Genomic DNA, 26,596 nt, shown 5'->3' with positions numbered 1-26,596 from the left:
ATCTAAATTTGAGGATAAATCCTAATCTAATTGGGATTAGATATTATTTAGATTTAATTTGGCATATATGGATTATAATTAGGAGTATAATTCTAATTGAATTAGAATTAGACTCTAATTAGGAGACATGTATTATATATACATGCTACGGCCAAATTAAAGAAGCTGCGACCCAATTAAGAGCCATACAAAATTAATTCAGTTGTTAGTGGTCCATGCTTTAATTAGAGGCAAGCTCTAATGATGCCGCATTGTTAATTAGACTCAAGTCTAATTAATTAAGTCAACATGGTGCGGATTCCGTCTGGTGAAGGAGCCGCGGCCCGTTACATGCTAATTAATTAAGGTGAAGGAGCCGCGGCCTGCACATGCTAATTAATTAAGGCGACGGGCATATTGTTGGTTCCATACGGATGGTTGAGAGAGAAGTCACTTTTGGAGTTGCTTTGTTGCGGCGTTTCGGATCTAATTAAGCTTTGGTCTTTTGAGAGATTTTCTTTGTACTCCGCCTTTTCGACATTAATAAATTATTTGCTCCGTCTTCGCCCGTGGACGTAGGCCGTTGGCCGAACCACGTAATTATCGGTGTGTTCTTTCCGCTTATCCTTTTTTTTTTTCTTGCATTAAGTTATTTTCTGGATCTATTTTTCGCCGTTCCGATTTTAACAGGGGGGGCCATGGACGCTGTAACGTCTGCCATTTGGAGATTGAATATCCCGACTAAAGTTAAAATCTTCCTCTGGCTAGCTAGTAAAAAGAGATTGCCTTCCGTGGATAACCTTTTCAAAAGGGGCTGGTCAGGCAACCTCAGCTGTGTCATGTGTGGTGCTGAGCTCGAGACAGTAGATCACCTACTAGTGGGGTGTGTCGTTAGTAAATTTCTGCTTCTCTCACATTTTGGGGAATCCCAGCTCTTCCCCATTACAGAGGACATCTCCTTTGTCTGGGGGCGGCTGCTAGATTGGCATCCACAAACTGACGTTCTGAAGGCTCAGATTCTGGTGGCAGCCACTTGGTGGATGATTTGGCACGACAGAAATAACATTATTTTTAGAAATCTACTGGTTGACGTTATCTTAACAACCCACCGTATTGGAGTGTTAGCAAAGGAGTGGGCTAAGTTCTGTCGAGCTGGGTGACGTCTTTTCTGTTGGGCTGAATCTCTGTTTTGTCGCCTGTGTTCGTGTGTCCTTTTTTTTCCTCTTTTGCTACCTTTTTTTTTTCTATTTTTTCCTCCGTTTTGAGGCCCTAGTTGTCTCACCCTATGTAGCTAAATTCATTTTACTTAATGAATGAAGCACGTAGCGTGCTACCTTCCTCTCAAAAAAAAAAAAGAAGATAATTCTATATATAGAAAAGCAATCAAAACAGATATGTGATTAGTAACTTCCATTAAGGCCAAGATCTATTGAATAATTTAATAAAGTTTAGAGAGTTTAATTATTAAAATTAAAAGCGTAGGCATCTATTTCTCAAGTGCTGAGTTTAGAGGTTTTAGAGATATTGATACTTCTAAATCCTAAGATTATTCTTCCTCCTAAGATTATTATTCCTGGCAGTCAAAGTCGGTTTCCAAATAAAATTGGCCTTTACAAAAAGGTAGACTTTCTAAGCTATACCAAGAAGATATTGAGGCAAGAGGGAAGTGACTGTGTGTCCAAAACAAGGGGGAACATAATAGAAGTTTTTATCAAAGGAATTAAAATAATTTATTGTTCAAAAAAAAGGGATAATTACTTCTATATTCCTGAAAACTTTTGAAATATCTTATATACCCCTACTTTTTTTATATCAAATACACTTTCTCGTATGTTTCTCTGTTATTCAATATTAACCCTGTTGTTAGTACTCGTTAAGTTATTTCAGGTTAAAGCCGGATCAAATTTCTACTACTTAAGAGCAAATAAGAAAAGTTGGTGATGATAGAAGAGTATATTTGAAAGCGCAAAAAGCCAAAGTACATCTTTTGCCTCCTAATTTAAGAGCAAATAACGGACCGTTTCTAGAGCAAGTGGCAAAGGGCTTGGTTATTGGTACCCGAGGTTCCAAGTTCAAATCCTAGTTGATTCACATTTCTAACTAAGTTTATTTCTAAATGAAATAAACGAAGCGGGTAGCGTGCTACCTATCTCTCAAAAAAATGTAAGAGCAAATAAAAAAAAATGGTATAGAAAAAAGGTACATTGGAAATGGTAAAATAGTAATTTTATAGAAATAACTGTGGTTCCTAATATTTCCCTAACAGTATTTAACTCTAGAGATGTATTTAATACTAAGGGGATAGTCACATATGTAAATATACATGGCACTCAATTTTTTTTATAAAAAAGCAGGAGTGTACATGGTTTCATGCAGTTCAGTTTTTTTTTTTTTTTTTTTTTTTTTTTTTTTTTTTTTTTTTTTTTTTTTTTCCAAAAAATGGGCCAAAAAGAATTAGAAGTTTAAGTCAAACCGAAACGAAGTAATTAATTAAGTTGGTTTGGTTCAATTTAGTTATTTTGGATGAAAACTTTTCTTTTGGGTTGCAACATATTAAATGAAAAAGGATATAACTATAATTAACTAATCTTAAATCTTTGGTTTGAAGATAGAAATAGTTAAGCCCACTAATTATTTAATTATTATGATTAATATGTATTAAATCATTAAAACATTAGTTAATTAATTGGAATTGCTTGGCTTTTTATTTTTCATCAAATTTCAAAATTAGTAAACGAAATTGCCTGTAAAACTGATTTGCGTGAGCAAAATAAGTCGGTTTAAACTTGTATTTCGGTTTAGGACTAAATAGTATTGGTCCCCGCTACATCCTACTGGAAGGACACAAATTGTTTGGGGATGGAATCTCAAATTGTCCATTTGAGACTGCGGGATCTCATATCTCAAGACAAATCTAATACATAGTGACTGCCCGTCCTTAGAGCAAGTGGCAAAAGACTTGGTGGTTGGTATCTGAGATCCAAGTTCGAATCCTAGTTGATTTACATTTCTAGCTAAGTTTATTTTTAAATGAAATAAACAAAGTGGGTAGCGTGCTATTTATCTCTCAAAAAAAAAATACATAGTGAAGAAAATTTTTGAAAAATTTTTGAAAATAAAAAATTAAAATAGTTTCTTAAACAAATTTTTAGTTTTTGAACTTAAGGCCAAATTAGTTTTCAAACTCTTGATTTTAACATTTTTTTTTTCAGATTCTTATTTATTTTATTTTGGATAAACTTATTTTATTTTTAATACTAGAAACCTACAAAGAGTTGGCAAAAACCTGGTTGGATTTATCTAAAAAAAGTGTTTTAATTTAAAATTTAGAAGTTTGGAACATAATTTGAGATTAAATACAGAAACTAAAAAACTATTTTAATTGTTTTCCTTGCAATTTTCTTATTATATATTAGACTTTTTTAATTAATGGGTCCGGAAAAAAGTCCAAAACTCATTTTCCAATTTCTCATGCGTCTGGTTTGAAGAAAAATAAGTATTTGTGAATTTTTTTTTTTTCATATCTCATGAAAAACTAGTATTTACGTTTTCTTTTTTTTTTTTTTTAATAAAACACTAATTTTTATTAAAATATGAATTTTTTTTTTTTTTATAAAGCTTATTGTCTTTAGAACCAATGGATCACAAATGGTTTTTCATGAAGAAAATCTTTTCCGAAAATTTTTTTCCACACTTATTGGAGAACAAACAGCTAAGTAGTAAACAGAGTCCGCGCCAATTATACCCATTCTAATTAAGTAGGGTGTCTCGAGATATGAGATTCGACGCCAAGGTAGCGACAGATCCAACGTCTCGAATCGACATTTGAGATTCACTGACCGTCCCTAAAGCAAGTGGCAAAGAACTTGGTGGTTGGTACCCGAGATTTAAGTTTGAATCCTAGTTGATTCACATTTTCAGCTAAGTTTATTTTAAAATGAAATAAACGAAGCGTGGGTAGCGTCGGTACCTTTTACCTTTCAAAAAAAAAAAAAAAAAAAAAAAAAGACAATTTGAGATTCCATTCCTAAGTAATTTTCGCCGTATCCCTACTACACAGCATAAATAGTCATAAAATTTTTCTATAAGAAGAGAAGGATACCTCATCAGCACACCGCAATGGCATCCAAAGCATGCCTGACAGTCGCCATCCTCCTCTTTGTCGCAGGCGAGCTCATCCCTCCGACATCCGCCTGCCGACACGTCCCATCGGCTCTTTCAACCGCACATACCGCGACGGGTCCGTAGCTACCTGCGGCTTCGCGCTCTCTCCCTCGCTTTCTTCCGTCTCTTCTTCTTCTTCTGCTTCGAACTTGCGGTGGTGATCGAATAACTTGTTCTGATTTTTGCAGGACGAAAAGCATGCATGCTGAAGGGTAAAGAAGAAGAGAAGGTGCTGCTGAAACTGCCTCCTTTCTTCAACCCACCTCGCATTCCGCCTTCCACTTCAGTAGCGTCGGCACCACCCTGAGCGGAGTAAATTCCGGCAATCGAATCATTCGTTACTTTAGACAAGAATGGATTAAGATGTGCACGGTGCTATACGGTGCATTATAACGATAATAATAAGGATTCTATTTGAATGCATGAATATTAATTATGTTAACTAGTCCTGTACCTGCGCATTGCACATGATTATTATAAAATATTTATTATAAGAAATGTGGTTATTTACGGATTGTTTCTAACGCAAGTGGTAAAGAGTTTGACAGTTGTTACTCGAAATTTCAAGTTTGAAGACCTAAATTGATTATATTATATTTTTGACCTTATATAAACTAGATTAGATTAAATTAGATATTGCACACGTCAAATCTAACTGTACAGTAGCAAAGCGTTTGATAGTTGGTACCTAAACTTGAAGTTGATTATAAATCTGAAGCCTAGTCACTTCTCATTTATGACTGACTTCATTTTTTTTATAAAAGAAAAATGAGTGAAACTTACCTCTCTCTCAAAAAAAAATAATGAAAAAAAAGAAAATGTAATCACTTATATAACTAAAATTTCAATAAAATTAAAATATCTACTAATAAAACTATTTGAAACTCAATAATAAATAACAAAATCAAACAATAAAACCTAAATAGATTATATAATTTTCAAACTTAAACCATCTTAGCTGCTATCTTAGCTGGAGTGGGACGAGCTAGCTGAAAGCTCTACTATCTCAGCTGGCTCAGTCGACTAGGGCTGGCAAATGAGCGAGCCGGCTCGCGTTTGACTCGATATTTGATATATATATATATATATATATATATATATATAAGCTCGAAAAGCTCGAAAAGCTCGAATTATATATATATATATATATAGTATATATATATATATATATAATATATAGATATATATATATATATATATATATATATATATATATATATAGTAGAGCTACTATGCTATTGAAGTATACAGGGTCTGGTGGTTTTCGATTTTTTAATTTTTAGATCACTAATCATTTCTTTATAAATTATACTATTATTATTCTTATAGAACACTCAATCCTAGAATATATTTAATCCTAGGAGGGACGCAATCATCCCAACCATACAATTCTTTAATCAAATGGTCAAAACTTCGAAAGCATCAAATCCTTCTATTTGATAGCATAGTAGTTCCACACTATATTAATATATTTATATATATATATATATATTATATATATATATATATATATATATATATATATATATATGTAGGCTAATGCTACTATCCTTATAATAGGATAGGAGCACTTGTGCTATCAAGTTGTTCTTAATGATCGAGATTCCGAATCGATGATCAGAGCGTTGAAGTTAATCTAGAGTATTTAAAATATCTAGAAACTAAATTTTATATAATTTTGATAATGGTTTACATGATGATCAAAGTGTCGTAAAATCGATAATTTTGAGGCCTATATGAGCGTTTGCTTGTTTAACGGTGTTAGAGCAATCCAAATTGCTTTGAATTTTGATAGAAAATTCTTTATACATTTAGATAATGTTTGATAACTCTGATTACGAACTGAGAAAGTCTAACCTCTATTTTAGAAGGTTATTCATTTATGACCGTTCATTTTGCAACTCTTAGATAATTGATAATGATTTTTAAATATTACAAAATTTGGTTTCTAAATATTTTTTATTGTGTAGATCAATTTCAACGGTGCCGTTATCAATTTGAAGTTTTGATCAATATAAATCGACTTGATAGGACAAGGTCCCAATTCCTATTAATAGGATAGTAGCGGACTCTCTCTCTCTCTCTCTCTCTCTCTTCTCTCTCTCTCTCTCTCTCTCTCTCTCATATATATATATATATATATTATATATAATTATTTAGCTACTACTTCAATAGCTTCACCAAGCCTTGATCCTATTGAGTTTTCGGCGCGTTGGATGAAAGGATGTACGGTTATGAATGATAGTGGTCCCGGTTAATGATAGTGGTCCCTAGAGTTGAGAGCGTGTATATAAATATATATATTAATATGATTTAGTTAAAAATTTGGCAATATTGTTGGCCCATAAAAACAAACCAATAGCAAATAAAAGAGCAAAATTTTACTAAATTTATACATCTTTCTTTCTTTCTTTCTTTCACAGAGCTCTAAATTTTAATATGATTTCTCTCTTTCTCTTTTTCTGTCTCTCACCTATTGGCCAGCGGAAGCCCTCCAAGTTACCAAGTAAGCATATGCCTGGCATTGCCTATCTTGCTATTAATTGTATGCTTGAGGAACAATAATACAGAATATTTTTAAAGTAAAAAATTATTATTCATATAAAATTTTAATTTTAGTTATATATGATTGGATAGTTTAATCCAATATTTATCTATATAATTTATTTATTTTTGACTGCATAAATAAAAATGAATAATATAGAGATTGAAGGCAGAAGAAAAGACATGTGAGGCTGAAAAGATTAGATATTCAACTCACAAATTTTTTTTTTTCATATTATAATACTATATTTTATATAATTATTTTATACTTTGAACTATTAGACATATTTTTGTATCAAATTATAGATAATGTTCTATACAAATTAAACTATTGATCGTATGATGCTGAGAATTTCAAGCGGCTCGTTTAGGGCTTGAGCTCGGCTCAAATTAATTTCAATCCAAGCTTGAGCTTAAATTTAGGCTCGAAATTAATTTCAAGCCGAATTTGAGCCGAGGTAAGCTCGCTCGAGCTCGGCTCGTTTCCACCCCTACAGTCGACCGGGCTTCACCTGCGGTCGACCATCTAACTGATCTGGAGCTGAATCCAGATTGGTTATCGACCCGATCGGTGTTCAATAGTGTCCATCGCAGTGGGACTATTCGAATGTCACATACTTCCCTTGTCTACCAAATGTAACAATCGGCAGAAAATGCTTAACTCCAGCTATTATTACTAAGATGTTCATCGTTTATAAAGTCATCACACTCTTCCATATTATCCGATGTGAGATTATTGGAATGTCATAAATACTCGACCTGATCCGACCAAATTTTAAAATTGTCAAATATGGATTGAAATTTTACTATCCGACTTGAATGTGAATTTGGTAATTTGGATCTTGCGTTAGAATTTTTTTTTTAGAAAAAATTTCAGATTGGGAATCGGGCTCACTATTCTTCTTCGGATTCGGATACTCTGAAGCGGAAAATGGTTTTAGTGTATTTCCAATATGCAACACTCCCATTGAGTTCCTGTTCAACATTGTCTTTCTTATTTTTTATTGAATTGTTTACATTTTTCTCATTTTTTGTATGTATTCCTTGACTATCCTCGTTTGCATCCGTATCCATTTAGTATCCAACCCATATTCCAATCCGTTTGTGTTGGATATGGATTTGAATTTAATTATTCGACAAATATCCAAATTTGTATGTGGATTCGATATAAAAATATGGATATTGAATATAGATTTAGCACTATCCACTTCATACCCTATTTGCTTTCATCACTATTAAGGTGCGCAATAGGGATGTCAACAGGACGGATAGTCTTTTTAAAAGCCGAATCCAAATCCGAATTTGAAACCAACAAATTTTAAAAATTTATATCGAAATCCGAACTCGATAAAAAATCTGAAACTCGAATCCGAACCCAAAACCCCAATCCGAAATAATTATTTCTTTTTACCATTGCTGCGAGCCGAATTCTCCAATCGACGACCCAGTCAAAGATCCTCCTTTAAGAAACATGCGAGGAGATGAAACGATGCGAATGATGACCCTCGAAGTTTGCGCCCCACCATGGATCAAGTGATTCGGTTGATGAGGAATCGGATCAACCGGGATCGGTTCAACACAAACAATATGGTTCGGCTGGATTAGCCGAGTGTACGGACTGTACAGAGATTTCTGGTTTGGCTGAAGAGCCGAAATGAGACTTATATTGCTAAAATTCGAAAAAATATTTACAAGATAGAACACAAGAAAATCTACTCTACCAACTACTCCTATAAAAGACAATAGATGCGGGCAAGTAAACTACTAAAAAGCAAGAGAAAATGCATGGAAATGAAATTGGTCTTCTTGTTCGCAGGAGAAAAAGACCCCTCTTTCAAGCATTATTTGTTTATTTATACTTCGTCTGTTGTTATTCAGTTATCTACATGATCGGCCACTTTTCTAATTTTGTGGGCCACTACAGGCCGATCCTAACCGCATGAAACCATTTGCGGTTTGCTTTGATTCGTCCTTTGTTCTCGGTACACCATATGTCATTTTTCCTTGTCTTTGAAGCTCCTGGCTATGTTGTGCACCGGTTCACCACATGGCATGATTTTCTTGGAAATTTCCCCCTCGGCAGCTCTCGAACAGGTGGTTCAGTAGCTGGCATAATTCCCTCTAAAGGCATGAATTTTGAAATCGTCATTTCGAATTGCCTTGTACTGTCTCTTTTCTTAGCTGTCCTTTCACTTTTGACGGCCACGATCTCCCACGTTCTTTTTATCTATTCTAAGTCATTAATTAGGTAATTTATTGCCGCCGACTTTTGACCATTAAAGCTATTTTTTCAGAATTCTATCCAATAACACTCCTCTTCCCTCTTTCTTGTCTTTCGTGTTTCATTGTTTTCTTCTTCCTTACCCTTTCTTTTTCATCCTCGCTGGAATTTTTCTTTCACTATTTCTTCTTCTTTCCATCTTCTTCTCTTTCTTTTCTCCAATTTAGCCAATGGCTCCGCTTCCTCCGCTTCCTTCATCTCCTTCCCTTGATTATACTCTCCTTCGCCAATTCGTCGAAATAGACCCTTCTCGATTTGTACTAGGACCATCATTCGTAGATGATCCTATTCTCGAAGATTTTCCTTTTTTCGACTGAGGGCTTCCCCTGATGGCTGATACCATCCATTTGTCTTCTTGATATGTTTTGACGACTTCAAAATCGTCTGGGAAGAGCCTTCAAACTTGGCCGAGTGCTTCGAACGCCTATCTCGCCTGGTTAGATCGTGTCGAGGCATCCTATGCCGATTTCTGGCGCTAGGTCGGGATTTATAAAGCCATTCAACTATCCAGAACACCTGCTATAGCCGACAACCTTCTTTTGGATGCGGCTTTCTGTTTCTAACACCTTTTTTTTCATAGAGGAACCTTTTACTCCTACTCTCCTTGATGTGGCGGCGATCGTTGGTCTATGCCCTCACGATATTACTCTTTCGATGGCCTATAACCTTGATGGCGTAAGTGATTTTGAGGCCTATCTGATCTGAAAGCCGATCTGGCTTATACCAAGGTTTACAGGCCAGTTTCCTGCTCCGATTACAAGGAAAGAACATACAGCCTTCATTCTTTACTGGTTAGTCACAATCTCTTTTATACTCGCTCATAGAAGATCAATCAAGATTTCGTTCCGATCGCCGTTGCCTTGGCCAACGGCGAGAAATTGGCATTTCATTTGTTTATAGAGAGATTTTTGAATCCATCAAACCATTACCATCGGGTGGTGTGGTTATTAGCTCTGGGTGCGGTGTCTTGTGGTTTCGCAAATGTGTTTGCAGATCTGTTTTTCTTATTTGTGCCGAACTCTTTAGGATTTGGATTCGGCTCCCAATTTTGATTCTTATGGCCTGGCTCTCGGCTGTCCCGAGCCTTTGACCCCAGGTCAACCACTTAATTTTTCCCACTATTTTAGAGTGTTTTATTAAAGAAGCCATCATCTCCACATTAACTTGTCTCTATTTGGGGAACGCATCACTGGTCCATCCTAGCTTCTCACTCGATTCGAAGCCATTCAAGATCAGCTAGCCTCCTCTCGCGCTACTGAGTATGCCGACTTGTGGTTCTCTATTTTTGCTGCTAGAGATTTGCATGTCGGCTTGAAGAATCGTTCCAAATTGATGCCAAGTACAGAGGTGTATTCCCCTCACTATGTAGCGCGTCAGTTTGGATTCTTCTAGACCTATCTAGCCCCAGCCAAATTTTTTACAGCTAATACTGCCTATGGCCGTCCTTCTAAAAGTGCATCCGAGGTCGATCATATTTCAACTATGAGAAATCGTCTTCGATAGTTTTTCAAACTTGTGGGCTTCCGGCCAAACCACGCAGGGGTGTTGGACTTTGGCTTCACCAAAGCCTGGGAAGCCTTTTGTCAACAACATTTTCTTGCCCTTATTATCCATGTCTTTAAGCAAAATCCTTCATACAGAGGGCATGTTGTCTTTCAAATGATACGATTTTTTTCTCATCTCCTTCTTTCCTTAATTCATTTTACCTTGATTTTGTTATTCAGGTAAGGATCCTTTACCCATTCCCTCAAAAGATGTGTCAGGAGAAAATTCAGATAAAGACCCTGAGGATTCGTCTCATCAGCCAACGGTAAATCTCATCTCTTGGTGTATTTTCTTTTTTGGAGAGATTTTTTCGGCTAATATGTCTTTTTCAGCAGACCCCTACTCCTGTCTCATCGGCCCTACGTCCCAACAAGCGGCCGATAGAGTCCGATCAGTCACCTCAACCGCCGCAATAGACGAGGCGTAAACCATTGCCATCAAGATCCGTCTTATTCCTCCTCCTATGCCAACAGAAAAGTCTCCGGCGAAAATTCCACCGACCGATACTCCAGCTGAGGGGTTGAACCCTGTTCAATCGACCCCTGTGGACTCAATCTGTGCCGAGGTAACCGCTCAGCCTATTCTGATTGAATCTTCTTCTTCTCACTCTTCAGCCGGATCACCCCCGTTGTCCTCTTCAATCAAACAGCTCTCGTCAAGAAAAACTTCTCGTACTCGCTTCACTTCACCTTAGAGCGAGTAATGTCTAATATAGGGCGGCAAGCTCGCCAAGAAGTTCGCTTCAATAAAAAGCAAGAAGCAGAGAGAAAGTGGGTAGAGGTAGAGAAAAGAGTCAAAGGGGAACGGAAAAAAAAAGTCAAAGAGAAGAAAAAGAAGAGTAGCCAAGCAGAGGGAAGAGGAAAAAGATCTTAGGAAGAAAAAGGAGGAAGAAAAAGAGAGGAAAAAAAAGAAGGAATGAAACAAGAAAGAAAAATAAAGGGTTGAAGCAGAAAGAGAAAAGGAAAAAAAAGAGCAAGGAAGGGAGAATACTAGAGCAATAGGAGAGGTGAACATAGACTTTCCTGCTGATATTCCAACCGAAGTTTTTGCATCAGCTTCTTTGCCGATATCTGAACCGGCAGATCCATTGGCCATTTCTCTTCAAGATTTGGCCACTTCAAGCTCGAAATCAAATGAACAAGAAGATCTCTTTACCACCACTTCGGCTGAAACTCAGCAGAAATTGGATGAATATTTAAGACTGTATATCAGTGGTCTTTCTAGTTTGGCTCGAAATATAAAATAATTTGATCAGCTTGGGGCACTCCTTCTTGATCTCATAGACCACCCGGATCTTTCTCCCACAAGTAAATGTTTCGCCGAGACTTTATCTTCTCATTTTTCTTCTTTCTTGACTCAGCAACAAACTATTTCTGTCGAGTGCTTGGCTTTGGATCATTATTTCATCCGGGTCAGTCATTTCAAAATGAAAATCCCAGAAGTGACAACTCTCATTACCGACCTGAACCAGCAAGACACCTCCATGGAGAACCAAGAATCGGCTCTTCGGCAGCGTATCATCAAGCTAAAAGAAGAACTTGCTGCAGTCGAATCAACTTAGGCCCAGAAATCAGAGCGGCGTGTCCTTGTACAAACTCAACTAAAGGCCAAGAAAGATAAAGGGGCAATGCTACACGACCAACTATCTCAGCTTTACAAAATTCACCCTATAATGAAGCGAAGAAAGTGAGCAGCCGACCTGCCCCAATCTACTTTGGAAGCCGAGTGGAATCAACTTAAGACTTATTATCTTGATCTCCTCTCTGTTTCCTATTTCTTAACTCGACTGTAATATATATATCAAGTTTTTGTTTGTATTTGACTCTAACTCTTCATTCCTTTTCCCATATGGATGGGTAGTATTTCCTTAAATACTTTCCATTGATTGGTTAGTCGTTTTCTCACCTACCTAAAGTTTTTAAGAAGTATGTATTACCTCTTGCAACTCTATAAATTTGAAATGATCCTTCCAATTTGGGGACCATTTCCCATACACTCGGTCTTTTCGACCGATTGGAAGTATTAACCTTAAAATCAAATCTCCAACAGAGAAAGATTTGGCCTTGACTCTTTTATTGTATGCATTGCTCATTCGGTTCTGATAGGCTCATAGATCGTCAAGTGCTACCAATCGAGTTTCATCTATTTCTTCTAATCTCTCATTCATTAAAGTTTTGCATTCGTTTGCCGTTAGTTCCTTCTATTTTTCGACTTGCAAAGAAGGAATCATTATCTCGGTAGGAACTACAACCTCACAGCCATATACTAATTGAAATGGTGTCACTCTTGTTGCTGTTTTTACTGTCCTCCAGCATTGCCCATAACACTTCAGAAAGTTTTCCATTCCAATTTCTCGGGTGTTTTTCAATATGTCGTTTCATGAGATTTATAATAATCTTATTCACCGCTTCGACTTGTCCATTGGCTTGATCGTAATAGGGTGATGAATGAAGCAACTTGATTTTTCTTGACTCTATGAACCGAAAGAACTGTTCCCCCGTGAACATTGTCCCTTAATCGATTGTAATCGTCTCGGTAATCCCAAAATGATGAATTATAGTGTCCTCTACAAAATGTATGATATCCTTTTAAGTGACCAATCTAGGAGGTTTTGCCTCTACCTACTTGGTAAAATAGTCTACGGCCATTATTAAAAACTTATGCCTAGCCAAGGAGTTCGACTGAATTTTTCCAATTAAATCCATGGCCCATCCTCGAAAAGGCCAAGGTTTAATAATCGCATGCATTTCAAAAGAAGGGACCCTTTGCACTGAGCGCTATGAAATTGACACTCTCGACATCCTCTGGTATACTTTACGCAATCTTCATGTATATATAGTTGGCCAGTAGCACCCTAAGTGCCAAACCGTTCGTCTTAATCTTTTTCTGGCTAAGTGTGCTCCGCACAAGCCTTCGTGGGCTTCACCCATAACTAGCAAGGCTTCCTCAGGCCCTAAACATTTCAATAGTACTTCCTCGGTTGTCCTCTTATAGAGTTGCGCATTTAACAAGCAATAGCCGAGTGCTCTCTTCTGAATATAATTTTCGACTCGTTTATTAGGGTCATTTAGAAACTCAATTAAAGACTTTCTCCAATCTTCCTGTGTTTCGATCGGAGCAATCATCGGCTCACATATATGAATCGATGGTAGCAACCTCCTTTCTATTTCTACTTGATTTTCTTTTGACTCTCTGTATTCTGAAGCCGGCTGAGCTAAATCATTAGCTTGCTTATTTTCTTCCCTTGATAGTTGCACGAACTTTACTTCACCGAAACTACAAAGTAACTCTATTATTTTCTTCAAATAATTCTATAGATTTCAATTTTCATATCGGTATTCCTATTTTCCTATTTGATCACTAATTGTGAATCACTAATGGCTTTGAGTGAACGTGCTTCTAATTCCTATAAAATTTTAAGGCCGATTATTAAGTCCTCATATTCGGCTTGATTGTTAGAACAATTGAAATCCAATTCGAAAGCAAACTAGTAAGTGTAGCCTTCAGGAGACTGTATAACTATTCCAGCCTCTACTAATTCGGCTGTTTTTGATCCATCAAATAAAGTATCCAAGGTTGACAACCGACCAAGCTTTGTATTATTTCTTCAACCTCGACACATGGATAATCAACCAAGAAATCAACTATTGCTTGTCCTTTGACTGCTTTTGCCGGGACATAATTAAGAAAAATTCAGACAACGCTATCATCTATCGTCCGATCCATCCTTTTAATATAGGTTTGGATAACATATACTTCACCTGATCAGTCTTGCAGATAAATAATACTTCTACTGGTAGAATATAATATCTCAGCTTAGTGTATGCATAATATAATGCTAGGCATATCTTTTCTATTGTCGAATAATGTTTTTCAGCATCAAGCAAGTCCCAGCTAAGATAATAAATAGCTTGTTTTTCTCTTTCATTATTTTTCTGAGCTAATAGACATCCTAAATTCTCTTCTGCAGCCGATATATATATAACTTCATTGGCTGACCTTGCCGAGGAGGCATAAGGACCGAAGGATTTGCTAAATATTTTTTTATATTTTCTAATGCTTCTTATTGTTACTCTGTCCAAACGAACCCATTCTGATTCTTCAGCCAAAGCAATAGAGTGAATACTCCTATTCTACTGGCTAGGTTTGATATAAAACGCCACAAATAATTAATTTTTCCTAGTAGACTTTGTAGCTATTTTTTATTTTTTGACGGCAATAACTCCATAAGAGCTTTTACCTTGTGTTTATCTATCTCAATTCCTTTTTTATGTATTAGAAATCCGAGGAAATTTTCTGCTGATACTCTGAAAGCACACTTCAAGGGATTAATTTTTAGATTATATTTCTTCATTCATTCAAAAGTAAGTTCTAAATCCGTCTAATGATCAACTTGCAATTTGGATTTTACAATGATATCATCGATGTAAACTTCCAACATTTTTCCGATCAAATTATGAAAAATAAAATTCATCACCCTTTGATAAGTACCTCTAGCATTCTTTAAACCAAACGGCATTACTACCCATTCGAAGGTTCCAATAGACCCTGGGCATCTAAAAGTTGTTTTAGCTATATCCTCCTCGGCAATGAAAATTTGATTATAACCTGCATAACCATCCATAAAGAACAAGATTTCATTTTCGGCTGCCAAGTCTACTAGCATGTCAACTATGGGCATCAGATATTCATCTTTAGACGTAGCTAAATTTAAATTTCTAAAGTCAATGCAAATTCTAAGTTTGCCATTTTTTTCACACTGAAACTACATTAGAGATCCAATCAATATAACGGGCCGCTCTAATAAAAGCAGCCTTCAAAAGATTTTCTATTTTATTTTTAATTTGAAGTACAATACTCGGCTCAAATTTACGAGCCGGCTGTTTATAAGGCCTATACCCCTTTTTAATAGGAATCCTATGTTCTATAATTTCTCGACTCACTCCTGACATTTTCTCATATTTCCAAGCAAAGCAATCTTTATATTTCATCAACAACTTCATTAGCTTCTCCTGTTGTTGAGCCGAAAGCCTTGAGCTAATATACGTTGGCCATTTGTCTTCATCTGACTCTAAATTTTCTTGTGTTAATGGATCTTGAGTCTCTATCCTTTTCTTACTGGTTTTGATCGACTATTCTTCCCTGGATTCTCCCTTGATTTTATGGATTTTAGCACCATTTTTATCGGGCTCGGTTGTAATTTTTGTTTTCTGAGCCATACCATTCTTATTTGACCCGGCTGTAGTATTTGAGATTTCATAAAACATCTTTTCATTGGCCAATGCATGCGATTTACTGGGTGATCTTTCCTCGGCCAGCTTGGCCGATTGGATGCATGATATTTTATCGGCCAAATCGGCCGTTTTGATAAAATAGCCAACCGACCCTACCGCAATAACTACGGCAAAAGCATAAATAAGAACATATTAATATAGAAAACTACAAAAAACCAAACTACAAAAAACCTATAAGGCTCAGGTTGATTAAACAATTAATCTTGTTATTGTTCCACTCCAAATATTTATTCATCAAACTGTTTGAAATAGTGCAACAGCACAAACATCTAGACTACGTCCGCACACACATAAAAGCCACTGAATGGTTGCCTACATAGTAGGCCATCCAAATTCTGCGTCCTTTTTATTCCGATAATATAAATGCATCAATAGAGGATTTGCAATCTACCAACCAACAGACCAATGAACACCATATCATCGATTCACCTCGTAAGATAGAACTTAAAGTAATAGTCTGTCATACACAGTTGCCCACCTATTTTATCATACCACAGACTGTCAAATTCTTTTGGATCATCATTACCTTATTAAAAACCAGAAAAAAAAAAAAACAGAATGAACTAAACAGGAATTCTAAAACCGTTAAACCACATAGAAATATAATACAATAATCACAACCAAAAACATACGACCGATCCTCAGTAGAGTGGGAGGAGAAAACTATGCACAAAAGCTTTCCCCACGGTGCAGTGAGTAGTACATTAAATAAGGAAAAAAAAAAAGGAGAAATACAGCAGGGTGGTGTTACGATATATTTTATCTATATTAGGATGTTACGATATATTAGGATATTGTGTTTTATTGCCTTATATAGAATAGTATCATTGCCTTCTATAGAGCAGGATTATATAATATGTAATCCTAGTTATACTCTTACTATAGTAGTCATTGTTACTATAGTAAGACAATCTCTTGTACTATATATATTCATTAATACAACTCAAGAGGGTGTGCACTTTAGCCCTTCTTTCATGGTATCAAAGCGGGAACCCTAATGTGGGGATATCGATCCATAGCCACCATCCACCATTAATCTCACCTTTTTCTATAGGTGTCTTTTCTTTTGGTTTTCTATCTTCCCAATACTGCTACAGTACTGCTACAGTATCATCGCTACAGTACTGGCGCTACAGTAACAGCACTACAGTAACAGCGCTACAGTATTTCTGCTACAGTATTTTAAGCCTTTCTGTGATTTCTCTTTGCTCCTCTGGTGCCACTCGGACTGTCCTACTGTTGGTTTCTCGTATCACTCGGTTCTTTCCTTGGTGCGGTCGATCTTATTTGGTGATAAGTGGTTCCTCTCATGTGATAGAATTCAGGTTCTTTTTTAATTCACATCCGCTACATTCCGATTTATCTTTCTTTCTTATCTAGTGGTGGATCCTTATCTTAAGGTAGTAAACATGTCTTCTTCTACCTCAAATTTGCCAATTGTTAATATCAAAACTCTCATACCACTAGAACTCACCGATTCTACATATNGTGATGAACATGCTGCCACTGTTGCTGGTCCACCTGAACTCCGAGTCTATACCAGACGACACACCCTCCGACCTTCTGCTGCTACAGCTTTACCTTCTCCTGTTGAGTTGACGCCTTCCACATCGGACAGGCCACCTTCACCTCAGCCTGCAGAGCCTTCGTTACCAATCCGGACACACTCTATGCTTACTCGATCTATGGCTAAGACAAAAATAAAGCAAGACAGCCTAATCCATACAAGTAGGGGCCCAGCAGGAAAAGAAAACAGAAGGAAATAAAGCAAGACAAAACAGCAAAACACAAAATATGACAGGAGGAAGACATCTCCGATAATCTATCAATTCCCATAATACCCCGGCGGCGCCACAGGGTCTTCCTCAGAAACGCCCTCGCTATTATTTGCCCCGACCGTATCAGTCATAGGCTGTTTGATAAGGGCGAGACACGTCTTCATATTCTTCTTTATTTCCTTCCGTTCAGTAAATATTTCTCTTTCTCAGTGAGAAGGCCACTATAGTAACCTTTCAAGAGATTGTAATCGCCTCTCAAGCGTTTATATTTACTGCGGAGTAGGTAAAAATAGAAGTATGAATGAGTTCAATAAACTTAAGCAGGAATATACTCAAAATCAAGCTACATCTTATATAATTGAGAAGCATCTGCAGTGACTTGAGTACAACAATACAGACCTAAGACAAAAATTCACAGCTCTATAGTTTAAGAAGATGCAAGTTACACAAACTCATTGCAGCAATCTTTCGTTAATTTCCTTTAAAATCAACTATGATAAATACCACCTGTCCGCTCTTATATGTTCTTAGTAATCTTAAGGAATAAAAACCATTTAAAAAAAACACACACAAGTCAAAGCAAGCAGGGACCAAAAAGCTGCAGAATCCTAATGATATAAAATAATTTTTTTCCTTCAAGCATCTTTGTTTCAGTATTGCAGTTAATCTCATCAATTGAGATAGTATAATGGGTCATTGTGCAGCTTGTGTCGTGCAAGGTTGCTTAGTATGACTTAAATAAATGGAGCACTGTATCTAGTGTTACTTTGAATAATGCATACTTTTCAGAAGGTGTATGAATTTGTCTTTGTTTAATCTTCTTTCTGCATTGAGAAGTTTGAGCTGATAACCATTGTGTACAAATTGAATTTGTTTAGCAGTATAAATTGTTATGCTTTATGTTTCAAATTTTAGTAGTTTGACCAGGATTCTATTTCATTAATTACTGAACATTCTCGTGGAGCTATGTTCTTGTGTAGCCAATGTGGACTGATTCTCCTATCTATTAGACAAAAAGTTTTCTTAGTCCACAGCGAGCGAAACATTATTTAGTATATAGTAGAGCCATAAGTTATACAAGTAGGGCCCCTAGCAAAAAACCAAAAAGGAAAAGGGCAGAAGGAAACAACAAACTACAAACTACAGAAGCCGACAAAAGAAAGACGGCTCTAACATCTTGTCAATTCCCACTCCCATAATAACTTGGAGGCGCTGCAGGGTCCTCCTCAGAAACACCTTCACTGCTATATGGGCGGACCACAGCAGTCTTTGGACACTTGACCAGAGAAAGACACATCACCAAGTTCTCCTTGAATTCCCTCCAGTCTGAAAGAAGCTGCTCTTTCTCAGCGAGGAGGGAACTGTAGTAACCCTTTAAGAGGTTGTAGTCACATTTAAGGCGTTTATATTTGCCACGAAGCGAACTGTAGTCCGTAGAAATGCGCTCATATAGGTTCTCAAAAAACTTCTTCTTTTCTAGGTTACTATCCTTCACCTCAAAACCAAACTCATCACGTAATTTCGCAACAGCACGACAGGCAGCATCCTCCTCTGTCTCATCGACAGTAGAGCAAGACATGCCCCAGCAACGGATTGCCTCTGAAACAGTCTCTCCTTTAGGGACCTCAACTTCAACGTAGACGCTAAGCAACCCCTCATTTTCCATCGGAATTTCGCACACAGGCGCCGACACAGAGAATTGCTGGTAGACAATGCGCAGGAAATCTCGGAAACAAATTTGAACAACTACGGCTGCCATGACTGCATCGCGAAAAAGCAAAGCAAGTAAAAAAGGGGAAAAAATTAAACACTTACAAAATCAAATACCAAACCGAATAAATAGGGGAAAAAATTGACAGAATACCTTAGGACAGCAACATGCCACCCTCAAAATCGCTTCATAACCATTAGCCACACACGTGCAAACCCGCAGAAAATTTTTATCAGAGCAAACACACCAGCATGCAGGAAAAAGGATATAAGAGTAAGTACAGGAGGGGGGAAAAAAAAGAGGGGGGAAGGAAATCATGAAGTAGCCGAACGTTTGTTTTTACCTATCGATTAGCTGCAACGCTCAGAAAACCGACAAGCAAAAGCACCACAGGGCAAGAACAACATAGCAAAAGCATTCAAAAACAGGGGAAATTAGCCATGTGCACACAAAAGGAACATTAGTCTCTTTAGTATTTATAATAACTAGCAAAGGCAAAAGCCGCAGAGAGAGGAAAAGCAAGCAGAGCACAGTGAGAGAGGAAAAATCAGGGAGAGAGAGTACAGAGGGCCGAAGATGAGCAGGCGCATGAAAGCCCCACAGGAAAGCATACATAGGAGAGAGAGAGAGAGAGAGAGAGCGAGCGCCATGCCGTATGGAAGCTGGGCTGCGATCGTGGAGGTCAATATAATGGGAAAAAAGATGCTGCTGTATATACCCTGCATTAATGCTCATTAATGCCCCATGACCCTAAACCACAGGGAGAACCCACGCCGGACTGTACAACTAAGCATATGCAATGGAGGAAAAGACCTAGCCCACACCGCTGACGGCACAACGCCGCCCTCCCGCTTGTACGGAAAGCCGGACGGGATATCATACATGGGCGAGAGAAGGAGAGAGAGCGCCACACTATACGGGAAGGCCGCTGCGTTCCTGAGAGAGAAGGCGCTGCGTTCCCGAGAGAGAAGGCGGACCATCGCAGCGAAGGCGGAGAGGAGTGAAAAGTAGCAGCACCTCCGCCAAACACGGGGCGGCCGTCTTTAGGGTTCCGGATTCATAAGCTTATATTGATATTTGTTGTGCATTATTGCAAACTGTTAACCATAATGGGTAGACCACAGGTGTGTGATTGAGTGAGGAGATGATGATTAGCTAGAAAATAGTAAAATAGTATGCACCGGCAATGTCAAGAAGGTCAGATATGCCGGCGTAAAGGCTTCCGACTCTATTTACTTCCTTTGGTATCCTTATTACGTCTATTTCCCGGATCTTCGGTCTGCAATGAGTAATGTCTCTTCTATTCCTCTCCGGCTTCAAACTCCACTAATCTCACTTTTCCTTCATACTGTAGCAGCTGCAGGTACTGAGATTCCAGATCATGTTACTAAGGAAATCCAGGCCTTTCCTTCGTACCGAAGCAGCCGAAAGGAGTGAGATTCTAGTGGACCTCTTTCAACCCCCACCGAAGAAATCTAAACCCCCAAAAGTACTTGCTCTTCAAGACCTAAATAATTCTCCGCCCCCATTATCCTGACTGATCTTAACTAGAAACTCTTTTCTTCTAATATTTTCTTTCCCAAGTTCGCGCAGAGTTTTATGAAACTATATTATTGGTAGTTTCTATCTTACCATCATCAGGTACCAGCTGTGTAGGTTTGAATGATAAGTTATGAGCCCATATAACCATAGTGGATGTCCCTCCATTAACATCAATTATAATTTGCATAAAAACAAGTCTTAGAGAAAAAAAAAAACATGGGAAGTACAATGACAAATTTTCCACAAACAAAAACTAGAAAGAGATGCATAATCTAATTAACAACAGAAAAGAGTAGAAGAACTTGTTCATACTCGGCATTGATGTGGACACTCAAACACTCTGCTGCTGATACACATGTACTTTGGGTATATGCATACTTTGTTTCCCCTTGGTTTCTCTTTTGTCGCTCATATGAAACAATTGCACTTGTTGCTATCTGAATAAGCCCATTGATAGTTTGGAATTCTATGCCGGTGGGTCCGCATATGAGAAGAGAGTAAAAATAGTTTGTACAACAGTGCATAAAAGAATAAAAGTTCCGGCAATTGCTGCTAAACCCAACCATGGGTTGCTGAAGTGGTTCTGCCATAGCCATGCCATCCACCTTTTCAGACGCATTTGGTAGTGTTCTTCTATTGACTGATGTACAGGTTTCAGGTAGTAGTAATAATTAAAACTGAAGACGATATCTTTGCTGAGCTTGGTTAGAAGAGTTGACACCCCTTTGTCACTACGCAATTGGTCTACGATGATTCCTCTCCGAGCAAGTAGTGTAACATCATCAGGCATGCTGAGAAGCTGGGTCATAAAAACAACATATGCAGTAACATCATTCCCGAATTGAGGACATGTCTGCTCAAATGCAATCAAGTTCCTGAAAAGAGAGCCTGTGCTGTCATCAATGATCAAACATGGAATTTCCATTACACCATTAATAAATCTTACATCCAACAGAGAATGGGGGTTATTCTTATCGAACTCTTTTCTCCTAAATTCTACTCCTGCTTCATGGTATTGGACTGCTCGGCGCCAGCAATGCTGGCTAGCTTTTAAGAAATCTGACTGCGGATTAAGTGATGAGTTTTGCACATTTTCATCCGATTGAAGACCGAGTTTCAAAAATTTGCAGCCCATTTGAAGAAAATAGTTGAAGTATCGGCGCCTGGCCTGATAATGATGGCCTTCCTCCATCTTTTTACTCGGTCTAAAGTACATATGACACAGGTGGAGAAGATGGTAAAAATCCTTAGGCCTCTCAGACTCTTGGATTGATCTTGGATAGAAATGTATGATACCTTCCAGAAATTTCACAATATTGTTAAGCAGAATTGAGGTGTCTTTACCTGCAACTAGTTCGTATACTCTCTTGACAACAAAAAAAGGGATTTGGTTCTCCAGCAGGAGCAGATCATGTGCGAGAAAATTAGTGTACCACGGTCCGACCTGATCAAAATCATCTTCATACACTGGTTTATCATGTTGCATGCTCTGTCGACTGGTACTGGGTTTGCTTTGCTCCGATGCAAGCACTAAATTCTCCGTCAGATGCCTACTTTGTGCAGTCTTGTTCTCTATCCTTGTTGCTTCATTCTTTGTGTTTTCCCAACTTGCTCTTTTTTGCCCTAGTCGAGATTCCTCAATATCTTCCTGAGGATTACCACTTGGCACATATTCTATGGGCATGGGCACTCCAATTCCATTTGTACCATAAAGGGATACAAGTATGAAGCATCCATCAAGGAGGAGCATCCGTAGAAACTTCTTGTTTTCCATTTTAATTTCCTCCAAGTAACAGCTTTTGGCTTGATTCTCCAGTTCCCACATTACCATAAGGTAATCCCGCAGTGTTTTTTCAGGATTCAACTTAAGAATATAATCAAGACAGTTCCACTTTTCCTTCTCCATGGCTTGTAAAGCTGGAGTTCCATGGTGATATGGACCAATGGACTGAACTATTGGCTCATAAGCAATCCTGTCTATCATGCGAATGTGTTGTGGGACTTTGTAGATTAGGCATAATTCTGTTTCCCCGTCAAGTCTCTCACCCAGAGACCAGTAATAATTTAATTCTCTTTTCATTGAAATCACCAACTCATCAATGTCTACAACATCAGCTCTATTACTTTCACCTTCCGTCATCCTTACAATCATACTAGAAAATGTTAGAACAGACCAACATCGTACAAGATATGAGAAGCGAAAAAAGAAAAAGAGTAACCATCTGTAAGTGATTAGAATAAATGATACCTATATGCACAGACAGATGTGCTATGAACTATTAGCGGACTTTGGTTCTTCAACTTTAAAAATATAACACTTCAAACTCATTATACCATTCCATAATAATCCTTCGAATCATCCTCCCTTATAGGAGGAATTATTGCTTGTGCATCCGCACATCTCTGCACCACCCTATCCTGTAGCCCCAAGGTTTCTGTCAATTGTTTTGATGATAACAAAATATTGAACTCAATCCTAACATTTTCATTTTAAGTGTCAAATATCTTTAGAAATGTGAGAGAATGATCAATTTGAATTGGAATCTCCATTATTGCTGAAAAGTCAACATGGTGACTGTTGATTCCTATGTTTGATGGAAGGCTTGCTAACCGGAAGGCATGGCATAGTGACTAAAACCCCCAATCTGTTATGTCCTGTAAGGACAGAGCCCACTGTTGCTCTGGTTCACCCTAGTGAAAGCCCCTCTTCGAAGACTTTCGGCTATCTTTAGAAATGCGAGAGAATGATCAATTTGAATTGGAATCTCCATTGTTGCTGAAAAGTCAACATGGTGATTGGTCAACAAAAGCAGAAAGTCAACCTTAGCAGAATTGCTCAAAGTGGCCTGAATTAGTCAAATCATGCTATTATAGGTCAAACTGTCAACAACAGTTGACTGACCTTCACCCATTGTCAACTGTGATGTATCCCGAGTGAGGTTCCTAGTTGACCGTAAAAATCCCAGAAGCCTTAGGACTCAAAAACTAGCCATTATATAGCCGTTGGAGGCCAACAATCGACCAAGAAGTGACCACAGTCGACCGCAATCTAGCAATTATGACAGATACTTTCTGAATTATGTTAAAACGATCAAGTAAGATTTTGGGTTATATCTATATTAGCAAGATTTTTAGCAGTGCTTCATTATAATATTCCTAAGATTCTTGAGCAATTCAAACAACTCTACTGTAGTTGCAGAAAGAGAGATCCGAGCCCGAGTGAATAGATCGCTTTACAAAACGTCACTCTTGAGTCTACAAAAAGAGGGGAGTGTAAAGGGTTGGCCTTGCCAGCTTGCCTGCGAAAAGGCCATTGAATAGTAGAATCTGGTGCCTCAAGAGAAGGATCGGCATGGACATAGGCATGTTCGCCTAACCACATAAATCTTGCATTTCTAATTACTCACTCTTTCGCTTATTCTTTTTTCTTTTTCTTTTTTGAGAGGGAGATAGGTAGCACGCTACCCGCTTCGTTTATTTCATTCAGAAATAAACTTAGCTGGAAATGTGAATCAACTAGAATTCGAACTTGGGACCTCGGGTACCAACCATCAAGCCCTTTGCCACTTGCTCTAGGGACGGCCGGTTTTTTGCTTATTCTTTATGTTTGCATTATGATTGTGCAATCAGATTTTTTTTTTTCTTTTCTTTTTGTCATACAAATCAACCCTCTAAGGCCTCCTATTGATCCACATATCCATCAACCCTTACCATGCTGAGTAGAAAATAGAAAAACCTTTAAACAGCAGACAAAGACATTAAATAAATTCCATCCCAGCATAACATCCTCTTTGAAAGATTTTGCAGGAAGCATAATCGCAATCCAACAAAAAATCAAATAACTGAAATAAGGTACTCATAAGTTCGAAATAGAAGCAACGAAAATAGAAATGTTAAATATAAAATTATATAAACACCGTTCTCTAACAGCTTAAGCTTTTAGAGTACAACGGTTGTTTCACATGATATCAAAGCAGGAGGTTACACTAAAATTAAGGACCTGTTTGGTTCTATGCAAAATGTAATAAGGTTACACTAATTAATTTCGATGGAGAAAATAGCTCCCACCTATTTGCTGGGCTGCAATTACGATTCAACAAAATATAACTAGGAAAAACTATCCATTTTTCTTGAGGCTTTAGGTAATAGAAAACGAAAATAAAAACCAAAGTACACTCGTGATGGGAAGCCAAAATCTAGATTTTGCTTTTTCTTTCTTCAAAAATTTTCTCTCCGATTCTACTCTTCATTGTTTTCATGAAACCAAACCTAAAAGAAAAAATAAAGTTCATCTTGATTGCACAATTGAGTAATTGGATCATTGTCATACCTAGCAGGTTAACGTATAGAATATTGTTGCAGAAATTAAACCAAAATAAGACCCATACCTAAATATTTTTAAGCAACTCCTAGCATGTAGACATAAAGGCCATTGCCCAAAACCTATACACAGTTATCTCGAATGATTCCAGTTAGCACTAGCTAAGTTAACTAAGCTACCAATGTGTGCCTCACATTTGGAAAGATATTTGAGGTGTTTTTAATTGGTTAGTTTCGGAAAGAATATTTCAAATTAGTGTATTCTAGGATATCTTCCTTATTCCAAGTACTTTCGTTTCTTCTTAATTCAAATAAACCAAAATTTCAGGGCTATAAAGCCTATAGGGTTGATCAAGGAACGAATGAAATAAGTCATCTTTACTATTATCTTCTTACTCTTTTTTCTCTCATTCTTTCTCTAGCCTTTCAATCTCTAGAAGGTCTAATCTTCTCGAAGTGATTGTCTGTCCCATTCGAAACGATAGAAGTGATCTTCGGTATTATTTGGTACATAGCTAATGCATGATCCAGATTTTTGCATATAAAGGTTCTTTGAATAAGATGGAGAGTAAATACAATAGAAAGACAACTAATGATGCTCGGTTTGTATAGTGCGAGGTAAAGACCATCACCAAAACCATCAACAGTCCTAAAAATGTGGTTGTTGGCATAGGTACAAAGCTCAACGCTTGTGAATCTGCATCAAGTGAAAATCTATCCATGTCAAATTCTGGTTGTTGGCATGAGTACCAGGCTCCACACTCACGAACCTACATCAAGTGAAATATGTCCATGACAAGTCTATAACAAAGGGTTCCTTTACTACCCATTCCTACATTGATGCTGATAAACTTTTGACAAGCCGCATCACAAAATGATACGAGAATATTGAGTATGCTTCGAAGAACTATCTAGGTAAATGACAGGCCTATCTGAAGAAATTCTTACAAATCAGATAAGACGGTCTACACCAAGAATTCAAGAGTAGCATACTGTTGTGTGCTTGTATCAACCATCTATAGATGCATCAAACCTTAGTATTGTGCGATTGGGAGAAAATAAACAACAAATAATTGTGTATAATCCTGTTTGTTACTCCAATCAATATCGGGGGTTAAAGAAGGGAAAGATGAACGGCACATTTGCTATTAATCACATAGAGCATTAGATTGTTAGAGTAGAGGGGAGTCAAATAAGTTTGATTGTTGAAGAGCAACAAAGCGAAGTTTTACTGGCCAAATGTAGCAATTAGAAGCATTTAGCCTTGTTTGCTTCACCTATTTTAGACTCTGGAATCAGAAAGAGATTTACTGATTTCGACAGTTGTTATTTGTTTTATAGGAAATGAATTACGATTCCTATTCCACTCTAAAATAGGAATGGCCCAATTCGGCTTTGAATTTTGAATTACGAAACTCAACAAATGAAACTTTACTCG

The 26,596-nt window shown here is 37.4% G+C and overlaps 1 protein-coding gene and 1 long non-coding RNA gene across 4 annotated transcripts in view; one reads left to right on the top strand and one right to left on the bottom strand.

The window, feature by feature from the left end:
- LOC109717869 lies at positions 4,088 to 4,653 on the top strand. Its single transcript, XR_002218330.1, has 2 exons — positions 4,088 to 4,219; positions 4,332 to 4,653. It is a non-coding gene; the product is annotated as an uncharacterized LOC109717869 (long non-coding RNA).
- LOC109717860 (UPF0481 protein At3g47200-like) overlaps positions 17,527 to 26,596 on the bottom strand; it is a 14,725-nt gene continuing 5,655 nt past the window's right edge. The window contains exons 2-4 of one of the 3 annotated variants that reach the window (XM_020243806.1): positions 23,450 to 23,614; positions 23,087 to 23,256; positions 20,970 to 22,979 (exon numbers count right to left, since the gene is read on the bottom strand). In XM_020243806.1, coding sequence (XP_020099395.1) covers positions 21,305 to 22,978 — 1,674 coding nt within the window. In that variant the 5' untranslated portion in view covers position 22,979; positions 23,087 to 23,256; positions 23,450 to 23,614 and the 3' untranslated portion in view covers positions 20,970 to 21,304. Of the gene's footprint in view, positions 17,858 to 20,969; positions 22,980 to 23,086; positions 23,257 to 23,449; positions 23,615 to 26,596 lie in introns of those variants that run through there. The other 2 variants (XR_002218327.1, XM_020243805.1) reach the window with 2 other exon arrangements.

This window comes from Ananas comosus, linkage group 11 (assembly GCF_001540865.1).
Source record: "Ananas comosus cultivar F153 linkage group 11, ASM154086v1, whole genome shotgun sequence".
NCBI lineage: Eukaryota > Viridiplantae > Streptophyta > Magnoliopsida > Poales > Bromeliaceae > Ananas > Ananas comosus.
Note: the sequence above shows the minus strand (reverse complement) of the source record. Positions and strands in the feature narration are given on the sequence as shown.